Raw genomic sequence first — 20,775 nt, 5'->3', positions numbered from 1 at the left:
TCTATATATATAATAAAAAATAACGATTACGAAAAAATTCACTTCGTAAATGGTTACCATGCATGCATGCAATATGGTATGCGGTGTTTATTCATTCGCACAAAATGTGATATCTTGTGTGGATCCCCTGTTTTGGAGCCACGTTAGGGTTTCGAAAATCCGGGTTTGGTGTCGGGCAGAATCCTTCATTGTTTAGGATTTTTGTGATTTTGGAGCTTTGATCCTTAAATCAAGCGCCCCTATGTCCATTCCATTATAAGCAATGGGAGCATACATCCATAGCTCATCAGAACTCAGAAGCTGTTAAAAAGAAAGCCAATATTGAGTTCTTGAAAGATAAATTAATGGAATAAGTTGTATGATTTTTCTTTGAAAATACGTACATTTTAATTTCCAAACTAATAAGTTATGAAAATTTTAGATTTTTGAACCTATCGATATATGATATATTAGTTGGATGTTTGCGGCGTTTCTGGTATCTATCGGCAAATCAACTTAGACATACATAATATAATCAAAATATTGAAATGCACTGAATTTCTACGGATCGATTTGTGTATTATATTTGGGAAAAAGGGAAGAAAAAACAAAGAAAAAGAATCCGAGAATATATATTTTTTACCTTGATCTGAAGTTGCAAGAACTTTACATATTCCACAGCCTCTTCAAGCATAGTACTGATATCAACCTGTCATATAAGGAGAAAAAAAACCCAGTTAATTCTCAGATCCTCCTAGGAGCATGGACTCAAAATTCATCAGTCCATAAATTTTTAGAGAATATATATAATATTTTTGAATATTTTAATTTCAGGGAATAATTTACGTGTGGCCATCCACATTAATGTATGCAATAGAATTATATATAGAACACCAGTTTTTATCAACTGTGCTCACCTTAGTTCCGTTGGGAACCAGACCCTGCAAGATTCTCAATCTCTCGTTGATTTTCTCTCTTCTTCTCTGCAAATTATAAAGTAAGACAATTTAATTAGTTACTCAAACATCAAAATTATTGAATGATATTTTAAGATTCAAAATTGCAATGACCCTAAAGATATGTTCGTACTCTAGCATAAAGACTCTGAGTGTCAGTTGCTGAACCCCGGTTGGCCCGAGCCTTTCCACTGCCTTTCGAGTCTGAACTGGAAGGCAACCCTCCGTTTAGTTCTTGTGAACCATAGGCTGAATCATCTTCCGTGCTGCAGCTACTTGTGCTATGCCTCATAAGTTCGGTATTACTGCAGTCGTTATTGTTGTTATCGTCAAGAATCTTCATCTTAATGTTTCTCTTGTTCTTGTGAACCTAAATAAACAAATGAAAAGCTAATTAAATTATAAAAAATCAACTCCTTTCTGCTCTTTGAAACTAGTATATGATCCATGTATCATAAAATAAAAAGGTGGCAATAAGTGTATGCATGGTACTTACTTCTGTAGGCATTCTAAGTCTTTTCTTGGATGATTCCCTAGGGTTGCAGCTGAACATATCTTGTTCTGATGGCAAAGACATTGGCGCTTCGGGCAGGTTTTCGATTAGTCCTACACTGTCTCTACTTGTTTCCTGGTATAGGAACCCATGATCCCCTTTCATGACATTATTATACGTCAATGAATGACACCAGGAACCATCGTTTTTAATCTCCTTTAAACCGTAATCCGTTGCCATTGGATAGCATGTTTCATGACTTGAGAAGGGACGAAGAATATCATTCCCCTGTGATGCTTCTATTTGACGATCATCGGCCCATGCAGAAACAGCCATAATCGACCCCTGATCGGGCCAAAAAGTAGAAGAAATTGAGAAGTTAGAACTACCCCATATGTCGTATGTATCCGAGGAGTTTCGAAGTAAACTCGACATGAAATTCCCTTCATCTGAGCACGTTCCATTGAATGAACCCCATTCCCCTTCATACACTGCACCAAGAAGATCCATAGATTTTTTTTTTTTTTTTAAATATCTTGAAATTGTAAACAATAGATGGGTGTCTTGGTTCTTAGTTGCTAGGTTTCTTGAAAGTGTCGAGAGGTGGAGAAGACATTATTTATAACCTTAACTAGCTAAGGATAAATTATATTATTTTGTTAATTATTATACTGCTTGGTTGTTGAATACAAGCAATACGTGCTCATAACTTATTTTCAAGTATTAAAATATTATTTTTTACGCTAAGAGTATTATTTTTATTGTGAATATCGGTAGAGTTAACTCGTCTCACAGATAAAGATTCGTGAGACTGTCTCACAAGAAACTTAATCCTATAATAAAGAGATGTCATCTTCATTTACTAATTAAGTAATAATAATGGCATGAGACCTACACAACTCAGCGATTATGTTGGATGTTCAGCATATGAAATTTCTATATATCGACTAATTATTACACAAACGCATCCCTAATTAGGAAACACATTACTCTCCTAAACCTATATAATTAATCATTATCAGATTACAACATTATTCTTAATTAATTAATATTTCGTTAAACCCTAGATGATATACATATCTGGTGAGTGAAAGTGACATATACAAGAGAAAACTGAACGTGGAGATGAGTTGGACAACCGCGTATATCATTTTCTGCAAACCCCAGCAGACATGATCTCTCCCAGGCCCCAGCCTAGCTCCTGTCCTAATGCTCCAAAAAAACCTTAAAAAATATCTAAATCTTGATACTCTAATATATATATGTGTGTGTGTGTGTGTGTGTGTAAAGAGAGAGAGTGTGTAATGTTTAGGATTCCAAGTACATTACAAGATTAAGAAGTGTTACATGAATTAGTATATGGAACAATTCTCAGTGTTTCCTGCTTGAAAACTGAATTGTGAATACTATTATTAGACATTTTTTTGCTCATGGAATGAGATAATGAAGGGACGATAAATCAATCTATATGAATAATATAATAATTTATAACTTTGATCTTTTATAAAACTTGAGTCAAACGTCAGATGAAATGAAGAATAATTAATGTATCATTTTTCGCGGCAAACAGTGTCACGATGAAGTTAATAATATGTTTAGAGCTCCAAGATTCAAACTTGAGATCCTGCTTTAGAAAATCGGAGCAATAGCTCCAACCAACAAGTGTTTGATTAGTATAGAAATTCTTTTTTGAGCAAGTGATATTGTCAAGAAGATTGAGTACATGATGATATTTATGTTAAAAAATAAAATCTAAATCCATGTTTAATTTTGATTTGAGGAATTAAAGATAAACATACGAACTATTTTTTTTAAAAAAAATGGGTCTCTGTATGTGGACAGGATCCAAGAACTTGTATATCTGTCCAAAAATTTATGGCACACTTTACCATTTTTTTTTTAATTTTGTTAAAATGCCGTTTGCGTAATCAACCTGCTATCTATGTTTTTAAAAATTTTATTGTGATTAATTTTTTAGTTAATGATTTTTGTTTAAGATCATTAATATTAAATATGTCATTTTTTAAATGCTAGCTGCCACTTAACATGTAAACTAAGGGTGGGTTCTTGGAATAAAAATACCATATTATATTAATATTAAAGTTGTACATTGAATTTCAAGATAAATTGTAAATTGGTAGTGTTTTGCCACTAATTTCATCTTTCCTTGATTAAAGTCCTGATCCCATACAAATCAACAGTTTTATTTATATATATATATATATATATATATATATGGTGATTATTTTATAGAAAATTATAAATTAGAACCAGAATGGCATGAGCTGTGAATATAAAATTCTAAGTATTCCATTATTTTAAAGACGTGTTGCATCTACCAACTAGCTAGACGAGAACCAAAACCCTCGAGCGAGTTCGAAAGGGCATCCTTGTTATACGATCACTTTGGCATATTTAAGGGACAGAATAAAATCCCATAAAATACATAAAAAAAAAATATGACTTACAACTTAATATGTATACATATGTGCGTGTCTATGTGCGCTAATGAGATCTTGGGCCGATGTTTAAGGTTGGGGTCTGGAGATTTGTTGATATCAGGCTCGAATCCGCTGATTACGGGTAATTTTTCTAATTTATTTAGGTAGATTAATTATTTCTTTGTACTTTCTTTCCCAAGATAAACAAGTTTCGGGCCGACGTTCAGGTCTCATAGTACAGACAATTACATTATATCTTTGCAGTTTGGAACAATATCATACTTTTATTTTATTATATATATATATATAGTAAATGGAACCTAAATCATATTGCAGTGTTGCCTGCTTGAGAGATATAATATAATAGACCGCCTCGCACGTTTGGATTGTTCCTGCGCCTTAATTATTTTTATTTCACTCTCACTTGCATTATTATCTACGACCTGTATATTTATTAATTATTATATTATATATGTGAATAATGGGATGCCTTTATTTAGAAATATATCATAAATAAAATTTTAGATTGATTATCGTAAAGCAAGAACTATATACATTTTTGTAAAATCTATCTCAAATCTGAACTCGCATTAAATTTCAGATTTATACTACTAGAGATCTTTTCCATTTTTTTCCCTAAATAATTATATATGGATATTTATTTTATGGAAAATTGGAAATGGGGATCCTTAGCGTATTTTAATGCTTATAATTTTGTGTGAAAACCCAAAGATTATATTTTCTCCGTCGTAAATATATAAGTTTGTTTATTTTCCCATACGGATTAGAAAATCATTCGAAGATGGTTCTACATTTTTCAAGCATTAGTTAATATGAGCACATTAGTAAAAAAAAATAGTACTAAATACATAAACTGGACAATATATTCAGGAAAACCGAAAACGTAAATACAATCTTTATATTTGGGACGAATGCGGTATTAAAATTAAGAAATATGTCACGAATCTTTATCTGTGAGACGGGTCAGCCCTACCGATATTCACAATAAAAAGTAATACTCTTAATATAAAAAGTAATACTTTTTCATTGATTACCCAAACAAGATATCTGTCTCACAAAATACGACCCGTGAGACCTTTTCACACAAGTTTTTGCCACAATTAAGAGGTATATAGGATATTTTTTATAAGATATTTTATACAAATTTATGTCCTTTTACAATAACGTTTGGATGATCATAAGTAATAAGGCGATCATTTTGAATAACACTATCTGCAGGGTGGTGATAGTCAATTATTTTGGACTACCAAAATAATAATGTACTTATTTATTGATTCAATTAATATGATTCGCCACGTACATTTGACTCCACCAATTTAATAAAAAAAATTAAATTGATGTATATGTATAGCATATTGTATAGTACAACGACGTGAAAGTACAAATAACAGGGAATACATATCTTATTGCAACGAGAGAGTATATATATTTATAATATATATCTATATATAGGTTTAATATCATGATACGAAACTCATGTTTTTTTATCTTAAAAATAATACAAGAAAAAAAAATCTCGTGATGATTAGTAGTCCCTAATCATCAACCAAGCAAGAGCAGATAGATTATAAACAGGTAAGCTAACACCAAGTTTTTTGTTCCTTTCTTAAGATCACACCAAGTCGTATGTATGCTATACATTCTCAAGCGTGTAAACATTATTTCACTGAATATGGCAATTCTCAATCCAAAAACACAAGACATGCCTCTCATTCAATCCTTTTTCGCAATATTACCACATGGTTTGTTACATGCCTTGTATTGGCTCAACAACAAAATGTAGAATGGCTGGTTAGCTTAAAGTCTCCCACCTAGAAAGCTAGTCATTTCAATTTATACTCTCCTCTTGAACATATGGTCTAAATTTGGTAGTCTTCTAGAAATCGATACAGTGAAAGCGACAACCTAGAAAAGAGCTGCTAAATACTATCGAGAGCTGACGATGTGGTCCATGTTCACATTATAGGCTGGAGTATGGTATCTGCACCAAACATTGATAGGTGAATGAAAGCCATTTATAGCGGGCTACAGCAAGCATTGGCTTCTCGAGGATTTGGCAATTGCTACATCCCATGTTGGCTCCATGATGAACTGTGAAGTGAGATACAAAGTTGAAGAATTCTTCCACCTAGAAGGCTGGTAATTTGGATTCACACACTTCTATTAGGTTTGTGTTTTAATACGACTCACTTATTTAAACAGTTGTTATACAAAAACTATAAAATTCAAAAAAAAAAAATTCCACACATAAGAGAACGAGTAAAGTAGAATCGCATATATAACCTTTCTCAATCCGGAAGAAGGACAGAGCCAGCGGAAACAGCAGAGTGGGAGGGTCAGCTGTACAAAATTTCACATAAAGTTCATTTCCTTTTCCTCAAATACACAACTACCCCCTTATTTGAAAAATGCCTTCATCGCTTCCGATAAAGCAGACCATTTATTTTCCACAACAATACGCTCAACAGCAAACAAATTAGTTCCACGATCAGTAGCAATGTAGCATGAATACACCAAAAATTTGACACCAATTGCTTTCTTGTAAACTCGCGCATTATCGAAATGAGTTGATTGAATACGAATAAAGCTAAAAGGTCATTTGATACTCCCGAAAACCTAGATACAAATCAAGGCATACTTGATATCCGACTAGTTGAGTCATAAATTTGAATACGAAGAAAGCTAAAAAGTCACTCAATTTTTTTTAATAACAGAACTAATGGGACACGTATCATACTGCAAACAAAGATTGGACGTACCTGATTTGTAGATTGTGGATTGAGTTACTCGTATCCAGGGAAAACAAGAGGCATTCATCGATGCAAAAGAAATCAAACCTTGGAAATTCACGCGAATTCTCTGTCTCTAACCCTTGATGGCTCCAGAAACACGCACTACCCCAAAAATAAAGTTCAAGAACCCTGTCTCCCTACACCGTTCATAGGGGAAAAGTTCAAGAACCTTGGATCGATCACATAAACAACAACCAGGCAAAAGAATGAATACCTGATAATAAAAAATTACATCTTTCACTTTTCAGCTAGTAGACCAATCAAAACAATATCTGATAAAGATACACAGTAACTTGAGAAGTCGTCAAATCTGTACGGACAACAAAAGTTCGAGATTGAGCCTTTGGTCAAAATCAGTCCTCCAAGAAAAACCCAAATACTAGGGTTTATATATTTAACTATTAAATTAAATATGATAAAATCAGCATAACTAAGAAGAAAACTTTTGGACAACATAAGAATGATTTTTTTTTAAAAAAGAATAAAACCAAACTAATTAAAACCAAATATATTTAAATTCGAACGTGATTCAAAAAGTCAAGTATTTTAAGTTTATAATAAGTTCGAATTAGATATATAGTCTCTTAAAAGTATTTCGATTAGTATAATAGGTGAGCTTTTGACAATTATTGTGAGTTTGATTTCTTATCAACATTTTCTCGAACGAACATTCAAACCGAATTTATTCAATACGATTTATCTAACTAGCATAATTTGATTTAAAAAATTGAGACCATCTTGAAAATTGGATCCCTCAAATAATAGACCATCATTTTTTATTAACAAAAGTTTCTCATAATTTATCAACATAATATTTATTTGTATAGTTTTCAGCTAATAAACCTTTAAATTTTTTTAATCATATTTATCTCATTTCTTAATTTATATATAAATATGTCTCTTGTGAGACGGTCTCACGAATTTTATATGTGAGACGAGTCAACTCTACCGATATTCACAATAAAATGTAATGCTCTTAACATAAAAAAGTAATATTTTTTCATGGATAACCCAAATAAGAGATCTATCTCACAAAATACGATCCGTGAGACCGTTTCACGCAAATTTTTGTCATATATTACATATTAATCATCTTCCATGATATTAATACTATTTTTTTCATTCAGTTTGTCCATGACAGAACTCCCTGAGCTAAAAAAATAATTTTTTTATTATCATTATCATCCATAAAGAAATCAAGTTCTTCAACATTATTGTAATTTTGATTTTCTTGTACAATATCCATCAAATCACCAACGGCCAATTTTTTATTATTTTATTGTTGTCACTAAAAAATTCGTTTCTCTTTATTTTTTTATCTTATTATTGATCAATTTACGATTCTACGGTCTTATCCATGTACATTTTTTTCCTTAGTTTTAGATATTTGTCGAACGTTAATGTGACATTGGACATATGAACGGTAGCAAAATAATATAGATTTGCAATATATTTGTAGGCTGAAGCCATAGCATTCGAACCAAGATAGAAAATGCAGCCTTCGGAAAGGGAAATAACTTTGCTACAGCCGGAGCCACCGCTCTGCCTGTACAATTTTTGAAAGCCAAGAACATTTCATCTCCAGTTACATCAACCTCTCTCGACGTACAACTTGATTCGATGTTTGCCCATTTCAGTTCCATTTGCCACCAAAGGTAATCCACTCTTTCTAGATCCTCTTTAATTCCATGATATTTAATTGGATTTCTTTTTGTATTAAAAATGGTGGAATGGTTATTTACGGAGATATTTTCTTTCTTCTTCCATAGATGATACATTGCACAGAATTGCTTAAAAACTCACTCTTCATTGTCGACGACAATTGGCGTCAATGATCATGGATTTCCATTACTTCCAGGCAAAACAATTCAGCAGACAACCAGCTTGGTCTCTGACGTGGTTCTGCAATCAAATTTCAGACATATTCTTTTATTTTCCGAATTTTAATTAGTTTCATTATTTTTTTCATTGAAATGGTTGACGTGACATCACACACATCACCAACAAACAGTGTGTGACATTGAACTAGTCTCTCGATTCTCAATCAATAAATCTAGAAAAAAAAAATTATGAAACCCGACCAAAACGAGAGAACAAGGATGTAATAATATTTGCCAAAGTTCTTTAAAATCCAAGAATTATCTTATTAATATTTTTTGTGGTCAATATTAAATTGGCTAAAATCCATGTAAACTGTAAATCGATCTTTTATTACATATGTAGGGTAGAGTTTTCATTATTCTTTAATCCATATAGAATAAATATATTCTGATCATAAGTAGACCTAGTCACATGTCCAATCCTTGGTCACCTCAACATTCTAGTATCAAGATTTGACAAACAACTAATTTGGAGCTATCCAAATATATAACTTAATGACCACGTTGTTCCTTTATCTCCAGGAAACATTCACGCTCTAATACGCGGTTAGGCACGTATATATAATATAAATAAACAAATATATACGTATGTTGGATTTATTTCCTACGTGGCGCCGAACTAGATAAGCAACCAAGAAATGACATTGTAAATTAGTTCTAGCATCAGTCTGTATCTAATTCTTTTCAAAATGGATATGTGATAATTACATGGATTTTATAATATTAAGAAAATTTTAGGAATCGATGCTTACTTAAGACTCAATTATTGGTTGAGAAGCAATGCAACTTCTGCACTTATTCGTTATTTATTGTATTCTGGATAAATTTAACTTATCAACGTTGTAATTTGCAAATTATGCTGACGATAAACCACGACGTACAAACTTGTCGATAGGTATTTGACCAAATAGGATCGTTCAGTTCCTATAGAACCTATCATTAAAATCCCCCTAGAGGGGGATAAGGCTAAGCGGAGCGAAAAAGGGTTTTCCATGAGATGAGAAATGCAAAGTACTAGTCCCGCACAAGAAATATCCATGTTTATGCTAAACAGGATGTATTGAACTCATAATTCAATAGATTGGGGTTAGCTCACCCTCGCGGGATCACGACTCTTTGTCCCGACTATTGTAGCACGTGCTCGAAACTAAGATAACAAAAACACGAAAAAGATTGAACCACTGATATCTTGATACGATCTTACCATTTTCTATTATTCAAACTATCCTAGTAGGACGGCTATCAATGCATGGTTTTGTGTAAAAATCAGCTGTGGTTGATGGTTATTGGAGCGATCTTAGGACATTGTTACAAGAGTCCGCAACATCAATCCATTTAAGCACTTGTTGGATCATTAATTGGGTCGACCGACCGACCATATACGAAAAGTATTATGTTGTGTAATAAGGCTCAGATAAATTAATTTTAAGTAATTTTTGAACTTAAATACATTTAAATGATTTACCTTGTCATCTATCTATCGCGTATTTGACAAAGAGGAAGGACAATTTTATAGACGGGAGCAAATTTGTCAAAAATTAAACACAAGTTTGAATTAATTTGAAGTATTACGTTAGAATGTTGAGTTTAACAGTCAAACATAAATATCTCAAAAGTTGAACCAAAATAAAAATTATAGAACTTTTATCAAAATAAAATATAATCATTTTAACGAACTTATAATATAGCTAATCTTATAACAACGAGTTTGCCAAGTGCAACATCGGGTACGTACCACACACACTGACACACATCTTCGTGTTGGCCCCAAGATTTGCTTCGTGTTTCTATAATTAAATTAAACTTCCATGACAAAATCTATTAAATAAAATTTATCGGCATAAATTAGCAGCAAAATGTAAAAAAGAAGCAATTTTCGTTTATAAGTAAATGTAATTCTTATATACCAATCCATGAAAAAATTACAAGTATTATTAAAACTAAGCTCAAATGAATTCAAGTTTTATAGTGTCACAATAACCAAATATTAATTATACGGAACTTTCTACTTCTCCAAGACCGATCATCAAATTCAACTCGAGTTCCGGTGATGGCGGGAGGTTTAAGTCGAAATTCCGGTGGGGAGCGGTGCTGTCTCCGTCGCCATGAGAAGTAGTCACGTCACTTGAGGCGCTGACGCTTTTCGAGCGTGCAGTCTTGGTGGTGGCGCTGCCGATTTTTCCTTCGTAATGCCTGCGTTTGTGGCCGCCTAGAGCCTGGCCAGTGGGGAAGGTCTTTTGACATATGGAGCACGCGTGAAGCCTTCCACTTGGGTTCAGAGGGTATATGTTCGACGCGTGTGTGGAAGCCGAGGTTGATAGATTGCTGTCGTCCGAGGACGTAGCGGCGATCGGTGGCTTGACGCGGTGGCTGGCTTTGTGGCCGCCCAGGGCTTGGTAGGATGAGAAAGATTTACTGCAAACACTGCACGTGTAAAACTGGTTCTGGGCAGGCGCCGCCGCCTTAGTAGAAAACTGTTCTGTCCGTTTCGAGGCTGAGGCGGTGCCGTCAGTTCTGTCCGTAAATCCGGCAGGGGAGTTCTCGCCTTTGACGCCTGGGTTCAAGGGACGGACGGCGGAGGTTGTGGTGGCGTCGCCGCTGCGGGCAAGCATAACAAGGCAAGCCGCCAAGTATTCTTCCTCTGATTGGCAAGAATCATCCGTCGACGTTTCTCGCTTCGTCCGCTTCCCTTTTCTGAAGGGTGTCTCCACACCGCTTCCATCATCAAACCGCCGAGTCAAAACATGCGGCAACCGAGCGGCTGAAGAATTGAGAGCTTCAAGAGCCATAGGTTGAGCCGGTTGTGGACGAGGAGAGATTCGAACCCTTTTCAAAAATATCTGAAATTTTTCTCGTAGCGTGTGAGAGAACAGATAGTGGAATTCTGAAAGACTTGAAGTGAAAGCAAGTGAATTGTGGAGGAAAGTTTAGGGAAGTTGTGTGTATTTAAAGTGTCTGGGGGAGTTCGGAAGTTGCGTGGGGAATGGAATGGCGGTGGATTTCATATGTAGATAGGTATAAGTCATTACTAAATAATATTACTTTACAAATCCCTATTTATTTTGACAATATAAAAGAAAAGTCAGTGGTTCACACGCATCCAACAGGAAAAGTGAAGTGAGAGTCGGGTTTTTATGTGAAGGAAGAATACGTCACCACTCAAATTTTCAAAAGGCAACGATATCAATAGTATAAATACGACTCGTGAGACCGTTTCACATAAATTTTTGTCATAATATTTGTAAAACGATCTCACGAATAAATGAATTTTATAATACAGATATTTTGTTTGATTATTCAATGAAAAGTAGTGTTTTGTCAGAGTCTTAACAGATATAATTGTTATTCACGCACCAATTAATAGAAGATTAACTATCAGTATATCAAACGCGTGGGACACAAGGCTAAGCATCGATACCTTGTTCATAATTGACTTTAATATCAAGAAAATTCATGATTTTGTAATATTTAATATCTGGATTTTCTTTTCACAGCAAAAATATTTGAAAATAACACCTGTTGTACAACGTAATCAAATCTTTTGCATGCCGATATTTATAATTTTTGCATTGAATTCCTTTGATTTAAAATCGATTGATTTAATAAATAAAATATAATTAATTTTGCTTCGTCCCACTAAAATATATCACATACTTCAGTATAGGGTATATAACCGAAACAATTCAAATATCAGTAAAAATTTAAGATTTGAATTCGAATCGAATAAGTATATTCAAGTTCGAGCTCGATTCGAAGTCCGAAAATTTTAAATTTTTTGACTCGAGTTCGCGTTAGGCTCGATAAATTTGAACATATTCGTGAGTTTTTCAAATTCTTGCTCGAATATTAAGGTTCGAGAATGAAAATTCGGAAGTTCACAACATCTAAAAAGCTCGAAATGTATATACATTTAATATATTATAATATCATATTAATAAAATATCAAGACTTGCAAATTATCAAACAAAATAATTTTGACTCGAGTTCGTCTCGAAAAAAATTCAAGCATGCTCCAGTTGGATAAATTCGAATACGAGTCAAATATTATTCGAGTCGGCTCAAAAAACTCGTAGACGGACTCAAATAGTTCTACTATACTTTATTTTATTGCAGAAGGTATGTTACACGTGGTCAATAATTTTTTAATCGTCTACTTTCGAAAAGGATCAACTACAGAAGTTGTGCAGCGAAGCAAGTAAAAGAAACATGCATATGCTCTAACTTTTAAGTTCACTTCGAATAATGTATGTGCAATATATTCCTCACATATTCCATTTTTCACGTGTAATTTTGCTGCAGCCGAGCCATCGGAATTCTCCTCAAAATTAAAGAACAAAGAAAAAAGTGACTACCCTTTGTCAAAAAAAAAAAAAAAACATGATGAGATTCCGTCGGGGGCGGAGGTACAGCCTCTTGTATCCGGATTTTAGCTCGAGTGGTCCAATTTTTTTTTAAAAAAAAATTTATATGTAAATTTTTGTGTAATTTTGAATAAATTTGATATTAGTCCGGATAGATCAATTTAAAATATTAAAATATGTTAGAGTTTAAAATTTTAGTTCGAGTAAAGTCAGATTCCTGACTCCGCCACTAATAATTCCGTACTACTTTCTTCAAGTTATGTGGAACAAGCAAGAGAGAGGGAGACACTACACTAAGCAACCTCACTGGTCATGAACCTGATCTGGACACGTGTGTGGACGTTCTTGTCATTTCGCTCTATTTCTAGAACATTGTGGAACTCTTCTCCTAGGCCGACCTGAAGATTATGGCCATGCCTAGGTCGCAAAGTCAATATGAAACTCCCGAAAATATCCACAAATCCTCGTTTGTTTTAATGTTAAAATATATATATATATATATATTAAAAAATATTTAAAAAATTGTGTTTGCATCTTTAACTTAAAATCTTGATATAGATGAGAAGTTATGAAAGAAAATTAAAATCGTGTTTATTTTGATAATTGTGAATTGAAATTGGTAGTACCACACGTATACAAAGAGAGTGAGTGGAGAGAGTGAGTGAGAGAAGCAAACACGCGGCAGCACGTAAGTGGGCTGGCTAGCGTAGCAATTCGGTGGCTCGTAGAGATAGATTACACGCAAACGCGGCCTTGCGTACGGCTCGGACACGCGGAGCGTTACGTGGAGGGATTAGCTGAATCTTGTGATATCCCGAATATTTGGAGAATGAGTTGCGTTCGTATACTTAGGTGGATGATGAGTTTATGCTGAATCATTTATTCAGACAATATTATTATATAAGATAAGATTTTATATTACACATATCTTTTTATTTTATTATGTTAAAAAAAAAATTTGAAGCATTGAAACATCATCGGTCATATACGACCGTTTCAGTACGTATAATACTCTTAAGGGACTTCAAATTTTATTTTATTATATTATGTAATAGTATGATATTTTATTCAATTAACTTCCAATAAACGGAAAAACATTATTTGTCGAACTGTATGATTCCGACAATTTTTTTAGATAAAAAGACTTCCGTTTTACTCAATTTTATATTCATGAGCATCTCTCTTGTGAGACGGTCTCACGAATCTTTATCTGCGAGACGGTTCAAGCCTACCGATATTCACAATAAAAAGTAATACTCTTAGCATAAAAAAGTAATATTTTTTTATGAATGACCCAAATAAGATATCTGTTTCACAAAATACGACCCGTGAGACCGTCTCACACAAGTTTTTGCCTAAATTCATATCTAACTATAGGTGATTGAATTTAGACATCATGTTTTACTTTACTTTTTTTTTTAAACTTTTTTTGAGAATTTATGAATAAATTTTTTGGTATAACTTTCAATTTACGTCGTATGTCAATTTTCTCATTTTTTAAGTTTGTATGCATTGATAAGATAATTAGTTGCTGATTTTAGGGGGAAAAAAGCTTTTATTTGAAACACACATTTGAATTGGTTACTTATCTTATCATTTATATATTTTTTTTCAATGAAATAAATGTTAAAATCATGATATGCATATCTGAATATTAATTTGCAAATGATTTCTGAATTTTTAGGTTATATAATTTTATAGTTATGATAGAAAATAATATTAATTTTAATGTTAAGATATAACTAGCATGATGTCGAAAATTTTGCAGGTGTCAAAAAAGAAAAAAAAAGAACAAAAATAAAAGACATTAAATAATAAAACAATGAGAGAATGAACAATTGATAATTTGACGGATATGAAATGCAAAAAAATAAAATAAAATAAAAAAATTAATAATAAAATAAAGATAACAATAATGTTGAGTAACTTAATTAATTAATAGATGATAATGATAATTTAAAAAATGATTATTCGAGCTTTTCGTTATGAACAAATTCAATAAAATTTATGATATTAATATAATTGAAGGTGATTAACATGTAAATATTAATAAAAAAAAATTGTTTTACTTGATTGTTGATGATTCATATAATTATAATAAATATGACAAATTTATTAGTTAAAAATAAAAAAAAAATAAAAAATATGTGGGAAAAAGTGACCTATACTCGGAGAAGTTCAATTTTTTAAGTTCGAACTCAGAGCTCTAAATCTCAAGTACGATACTATGGAAGCATACATACCCCATATATTAATAGTCGTCAATGAAATTACTCGTTATTTATATGTTCAGTCTGACATTAACATTAAAGTGAGAGGACAAAAACTTGTGTGAGACGGTCTCACGGGTCGTATTTTGTGAGACGGATCTCTTATTTGGGTCGTCTATGAAAAAATATTACATTTTATGCTAAGAGTATTACTTTTTATTGTGAATATCGGTAGGGTTGACCCGTCTCACAGGTAAAAATTCGTGAGACCGTTTCACAAGAGACCTACTCAAGTGAGAAATCGACTCATGGCAGAAAAAAATAATTTATTGCATTAATACTAAAAAATCCGATCAAATTGGATTATCAAAATCAAAATTATGATAATATTAAGATGGAGTTTGTAATTTTCCTATGTATTTCACATAAATGTTCCAAGAAGCAAGACACAAAGTAAGCAGCTTGATATATCAAATTCGTCGATTTGCAAGTTATTGTGTCATCAAAAGTACCTATCGCTCGTATAAAAAAATGTAATTTTGCCAGGTGTGATATCTACGTGTGATGATAAGCTTGCTCTTTCTCGTTATATTATATTATTCTTTCTACTTTAACCATGTGTCCATCTAGCTAGGAGCTCTATTCCCGCTCGTGATATTCTCTATTCTCCATTCAAAAAAAGAAGAAGTCAATTTCCATACATTTCAACTCCAACTCAAGTTAAATTTAAGCACGATTAAATCAATAATTAGCAAGTAAATAGTATGAAATCTTGAATTTTAATCTATAAGATTAGTTTTTTTTTTGTTTGCAAAACTTTGGTAATCTTTAATACGATAAATTTTAAAGATAAATGCGTTGCAAGCAGTATACGTGCCCAAAGTTTTATAATACAGAACAAAAGAATAAGATAATTTCAGTAAAACACAACACACCAAAGAAACCAAATTTAACTATGATTTCATATTTTTTTAAATACTAAGTATCTTGTGAGACAATCTCACGAATATTTACATGTGAGATGGATCAACCATATCTATGTTCATAATAAAAAGTAATACTCTTAGCATAAAGAGCAATACTTTTTAATTGATGATCCAAATAAGAGATCTGTCTTACAAAATACGACCCGTGAGATCATCTTACACGAGTTTTTTCTTTTTTTAAAAAAACAGTACACATTCAAGAAATGAGTTTACGTTTATCTTCATTCTTCACCACATATATATATATACACACACACACACGATAAACCCGAATTGAAAATGTTGGATCTATGCATGTAAAGAAGTCTCGTGAGTAGCAAGTTTTAACTTGGCATGCAGCCTGTCCCTGGGGACCACATGCTGGCTCATTTCTGGCTTTGCGTTGATCCAGGCTCACATCCAAAATTATAATCATCTAATACACAAAACAATACACTCTTACAAAAACCGACGTTTTCATCCAGCGCCCGATATGCTTCTGCGCCAAGTACATCTCCACAGGGAAATACACGACGATAGGCCAGAAGTTGATTGCCCCTGCTAAACCCACGACTTTGTTGAAATACGGAAAAAGTATACTAGATCCCACGGTGAATACAACGTAAGCGGTCCGGAAACACAGGCTCAAAGGATTCAATCTGAATGCCGATATTTGTTTCAAATCACCGGTCACGAATCTGCTGTTTGGATACTTTTCTCTAAAATTAACATTTCTCTACACTTGAGAAAAGTGACTGATTGAACATCTAATCATGTACGAATAGTTTTAAAAGAACGTGGAATCGTTACATGAAAAGGAGCGTACGTTGATGATGAAATTTAATACCTGATATCCTCCGACAAGATGAAGAACAACGCATGCATTAGCAAAATCGATGAGCCAACCGTCATGAGATTCCCAGGAGTAAATCCCCAAATGCTGCGTAACCAAAATCCTCCACAGCACAAGTAAAAGAAAGTTGTGGTGATGACAGCCAAAATGGATGCCTTCTTCATGGTGACCTTTTCGGGTGTATATGGATGTCGCCTCAGAGTGTACTTCACATGCATGTTCAAAAAGTTCAATCACTTATTCATCAATTCATTTTTCGACTCCGTTTTGCTTCTTGGGAACTCGTGTTTTCGAGGAAAAGATGTAGATTATATATTTCTCCCTACAATTATTTCTATAAATATCAGGGAAAATGGGAAAGCGAAGGCAATGTCCCCAAGTTCTTGAGAAACATCCCATACTTTGCTGGCAGCCGGCAGGGGTAGAAGCTGGATTTCCACTATTCTACCTTTGATTTCTCCATTCTCTGTAAATATCAGTCGAAATACAAGACAAACTAAATGGCAGCCACAAAACTTTAAATGGATTCAACTCTCCTCAGTTCACAACTCTCCAAACGTAACATTCGAACCTATAACTTTGGCCATGCCAAGTACAGCTCCAATGGTAGAGTACATGAAAGACATTCGATCTCTGAATGGCTCTGTAACATTCGAAGTCAATTCATAACAAGATGGGCTACATGTTCCGACTCGGGAAAGAAGGCAACGTAAGATCATACTAATGGCGGATGTAATAGTATAAACAATACCTAGCTTGATGAAATTATTCTCACTACGATACCGCACACCCAAGCATTCTTCTTTCCTGACATAAAGTGCACAATGTACATATTCAAAAAACAAAGAAATTTCTATTAACCAATGATAATATTTATGATTTTAGCAGAATAAAGAACTAAACTAAACTGAAACAAAGCATATATTACTTCCACTAACATTCAGATAGACAGACAAATTAAATACAAACGTTGGCGATTACAATAATGAACCGAAGCATGAAGAAACGGGAATTGGGTGAAAAAAGGCCGAGTTCAGATAAAGAAAAGGCAATGGGTCGTAGGTTTTGGGGTGAGAATTCCACACATTGGAACGTCCCATTTTTTCCGTTGTTGCAGCTGTAGTTTAGGAAAATAATAGTGGCCAAACATTTAAAAAAAATTCATGTGTATTTGAAATAATATTTTTAAAAAAATTGATGATTATGATATTTGGATAAAAATTTATGAAAAATCGGAGACGGTTTTTCACTTAGCGACGGTTTATAATAAAGCTGTCGCTAATTAGCGACGATTTAGACATGATCTATCGTTAATTTTTTAAATAATTAAATAAATCTACAAAATAATCCGCATTAAAGATGCAAGGAGATTTGGATACGTGTTTCTGTATGCGTAATTGCATATTATTTGATCTATGTACGTCTTTGTTGCTTTCAATGATGGTAATACGTAGACATCATATTATGGTGCACGTGTATTCCTGATACACGTTGAGCTTCGTATTTTTCAAAATTGACACCGATTTCTTCATTGGAAATTACTTAGCCAATCCAATTTGTAATTCACGAGGGTCTTCGAGATTGTAAAATAGTAAATAATAAATTGAAAATATTATAATTTTTGTGTCCGGTTCAGAAATTACTCCATTTTAGTAAAGAAACAGAACTAAAAATTAAATTTCGGCTAGAAGAAGTTAAGAGGTAAACTCAAAATGGAGCCAAACAAGGACGTTCTTTGTTCTCTATTTATTTTATAATAATTTCTTCCATAGGTCATATATACATATACATATACATATACATATATATATATGTATATGTATATATTCCCAGTTTGAAATTAATAAAAGCTTTCAAGTTTCTTTCCAATCCCGTACAAAAATTCCATGTCAATTTCAAATGACACCTTGGACCAAATGCGTATTTATGTATGAACAAGATTAAACAAGAATAAAACAAAGTAGGACGATGTGGTACGTATACTCGAAATCTTCTTTTGGAACCGTTGGTTCTCATTGCTGGAACCACATTACTTAAAAGGTACTTTATTTTGCTTTATATATTGCTTGTCAACTTTGCATCAGTTAATATGAACCTCTGTATTTTTATTTCATTATTTGTTTATCGACAAAATTTAAACAAAATTTAAATAATGTTTCTTATGTATTAGTTCCATATATTCTGATAAATTTCAAGAAATATTTTCCAAACATTTTGGTAATATATTTTAGTTATTTTTTTTTATATGAAGTTGATAAGCATTATTTTGAGAATTAAGATAATCATAAATAATGTTCGGAGTAAAGAAAAACCGCGATGATATGCGACATGTCAAGGAAACACCCTTGCTATGAATTTTAGACATTTTTTGGTCTTCAACTACTAAAAACTAAATATCAGTCTTCTTTTCATCCGATACCAAATCCGATATATATATATATATATATATATTAATTTTCTTGTACGGTCCTAGACGGTCAGATCACCACCTAGGCGACTTATTAATGCTGAAACCTAGAGGAGTCACTTTTACAAAAAATGAGACAATGAATGACGTCCTAGCGCCTAAATGATAATAGACGACGTCTTTTAAAACATCGAGTTTGGTAACATCATATTGTATTTTAATATTTTGAAGTTATTGGTGTGATACTCTAATCCCACGTCTTAAAAATTTAAATTTTAAAATGAGCTACAATGAACTTCTATAGTAACTTGGGTTAATCATTTTCTTAAAGCGAGGACAAATACAAAGTAGTTGTTATAGGGGCCCATTGTGTAGTCACGCAGGCGCGGGCTCGGGCTCGGGGCGTGACAGAATGATATCAAAGCCGGTCACCAGCAGGAACAAAGGGAAATAAGTGCTATGTGGGGCAAAGTGCTACGTGCAAGAGAGCCACCTCTTGAACCTGCGGGGCAAAGTGCTACATGACGGGAGCCACCTCTTGAACCTGTAGGAGCCACTCTAGATTCTCGGTGCTGGTGGATCGATGATTGTAATACCCTTGTCCTACATATTAAAAATTTAAAATGAGTTTATAATGAGTTACAATTGATTTCTATAGCAACTTGAGTTGATCATTTTCGTAAAGCGAGGACGAATACGAAGTAGTTGCTATAGGAGCCCTTTGTTCAGTCACGCAGGCGCGAGCTCGGGCTCGGGGCATGACAATTGGTGCACAAAATCTTAAAACGAGGTATCGGAAAAACTAAAGGAATTTTAGGATATGAAAATTAGACGAAGCTTGAAATCAAGGGTGAGAATCGATTCTTTAATAATTGGAGGAGTGAGTGCATTTGAATAATATAAATACAAAGATTTTATGTTGAATTTAGTTATACAAAGAGCTATGGCGACAATGGGGCTCAAGAGCACCAAGATGTTGCTTCCCATTAACCAATTCTCAATGTATGCTTCTAAATCTGCATTAAATTCATTTGTCAATTACTCTTCGCTTCATTTATGCATATAATAATTTGATTTGGAAAACCAAAAATAGATTTCGATTTCGATTTTGAGTTTTATGAACAAATATTATAAAATTTTTCACATGACAGAATTCAATCCGACTACCATCCAATGAATAAAAATTTACGCATGAGACCAGCAGCCTTAAAATAGTCGGTAAATTTTAGACTTTGATGGTTGAAATTTTATTTTATTTTTTTTGTTGAGAAAACTGCATTTTCGGTCTTGTATTTTTTTTTTTTAGCAATTTTTTTTCTTTTTATCTTATTAAATTTAAATCTTGATCATATTTTTTTTTGACAATTTAGTTGTTTTTTTAAAAGTGAAGTTGACAACGAATTAAGTTGAAATTTGA

The 20,775-nt window shown here is 33.1% G+C and overlaps 2 protein-coding genes, 1 long non-coding RNA gene and 1 pseudogene across 3 annotated transcripts; all 4 read right to left on the bottom strand.

The window, feature by feature from the left end:
* Nucleotides 1-192: 192 nt before the first annotated feature.
* Nucleotides 193-1,938, bottom strand: LOC142506033 (transcription factor bHLH84-like). The gene is made up of 5 exons (XM_075619167.1): nt 1,432-1,938; nt 1,069-1,305; nt 897-962; nt 623-688; nt 193-300 (listed from the first exon to the last, which is right to left on the bottom strand). The coding sequence occupies exons 1-5, from the start codon at nt 1,936-1,938 to the stop codon at nt 193-195; spliced, it is 984 nt and encodes a 327-aa protein (XP_075475282.1).
* A 3,492-nt stretch (nt 1,939-5,430) lies between these two features.
* LOC142505431 (uncharacterized) lies at nt 5,431-7,068 on the bottom strand. The gene is made up of 3 exons (XR_012804414.1): nt 6,897-7,068; nt 6,174-6,819; nt 5,431-6,026 (listed from the first exon to the last, which is right to left on the bottom strand). It is a non-coding gene; the product is annotated as an uncharacterized LOC142505431 (long non-coding RNA).
* Nucleotides 7,069-10,421: 3,353 nt separating this feature from the next.
* LOC142506150 (zinc finger protein ZAT6-like) lies at nt 10,422-11,495 on the bottom strand. Its single transcript, XM_075619308.1, has one exon. The coding sequence runs from the start codon at nt 11,349-11,351 to the stop codon at nt 10,554-10,556; it is 798 nt and encodes a 265-aa protein (XP_075475423.1). The 5' UTR covers nt 11,352-11,495; the 3' UTR covers nt 10,422-10,553.
* Nucleotides 11,496-16,407: 4,912 nt separating this feature from the next.
* On the bottom strand, nt 16,408-18,028 carry LOC142505781 (putative amino acid permease 7; annotated as a pseudogene).
* Between the last annotated feature and the right edge of the window lie 2,747 nt (nt 18,029-20,775).

This window comes from Primulina tabacum, chromosome 10 (genome assembly GCF_025594145.1).
Source record: "Primulina tabacum isolate GXHZ01 chromosome 10, ASM2559414v2, whole genome shotgun sequence".
Taxonomy (NCBI): Eukaryota; Viridiplantae; Streptophyta; class Magnoliopsida; order Lamiales; family Gesneriaceae; genus Primulina; species Primulina tabacum.
This window is presented reverse-complemented; position numbering and strand designations above follow the sequence as displayed.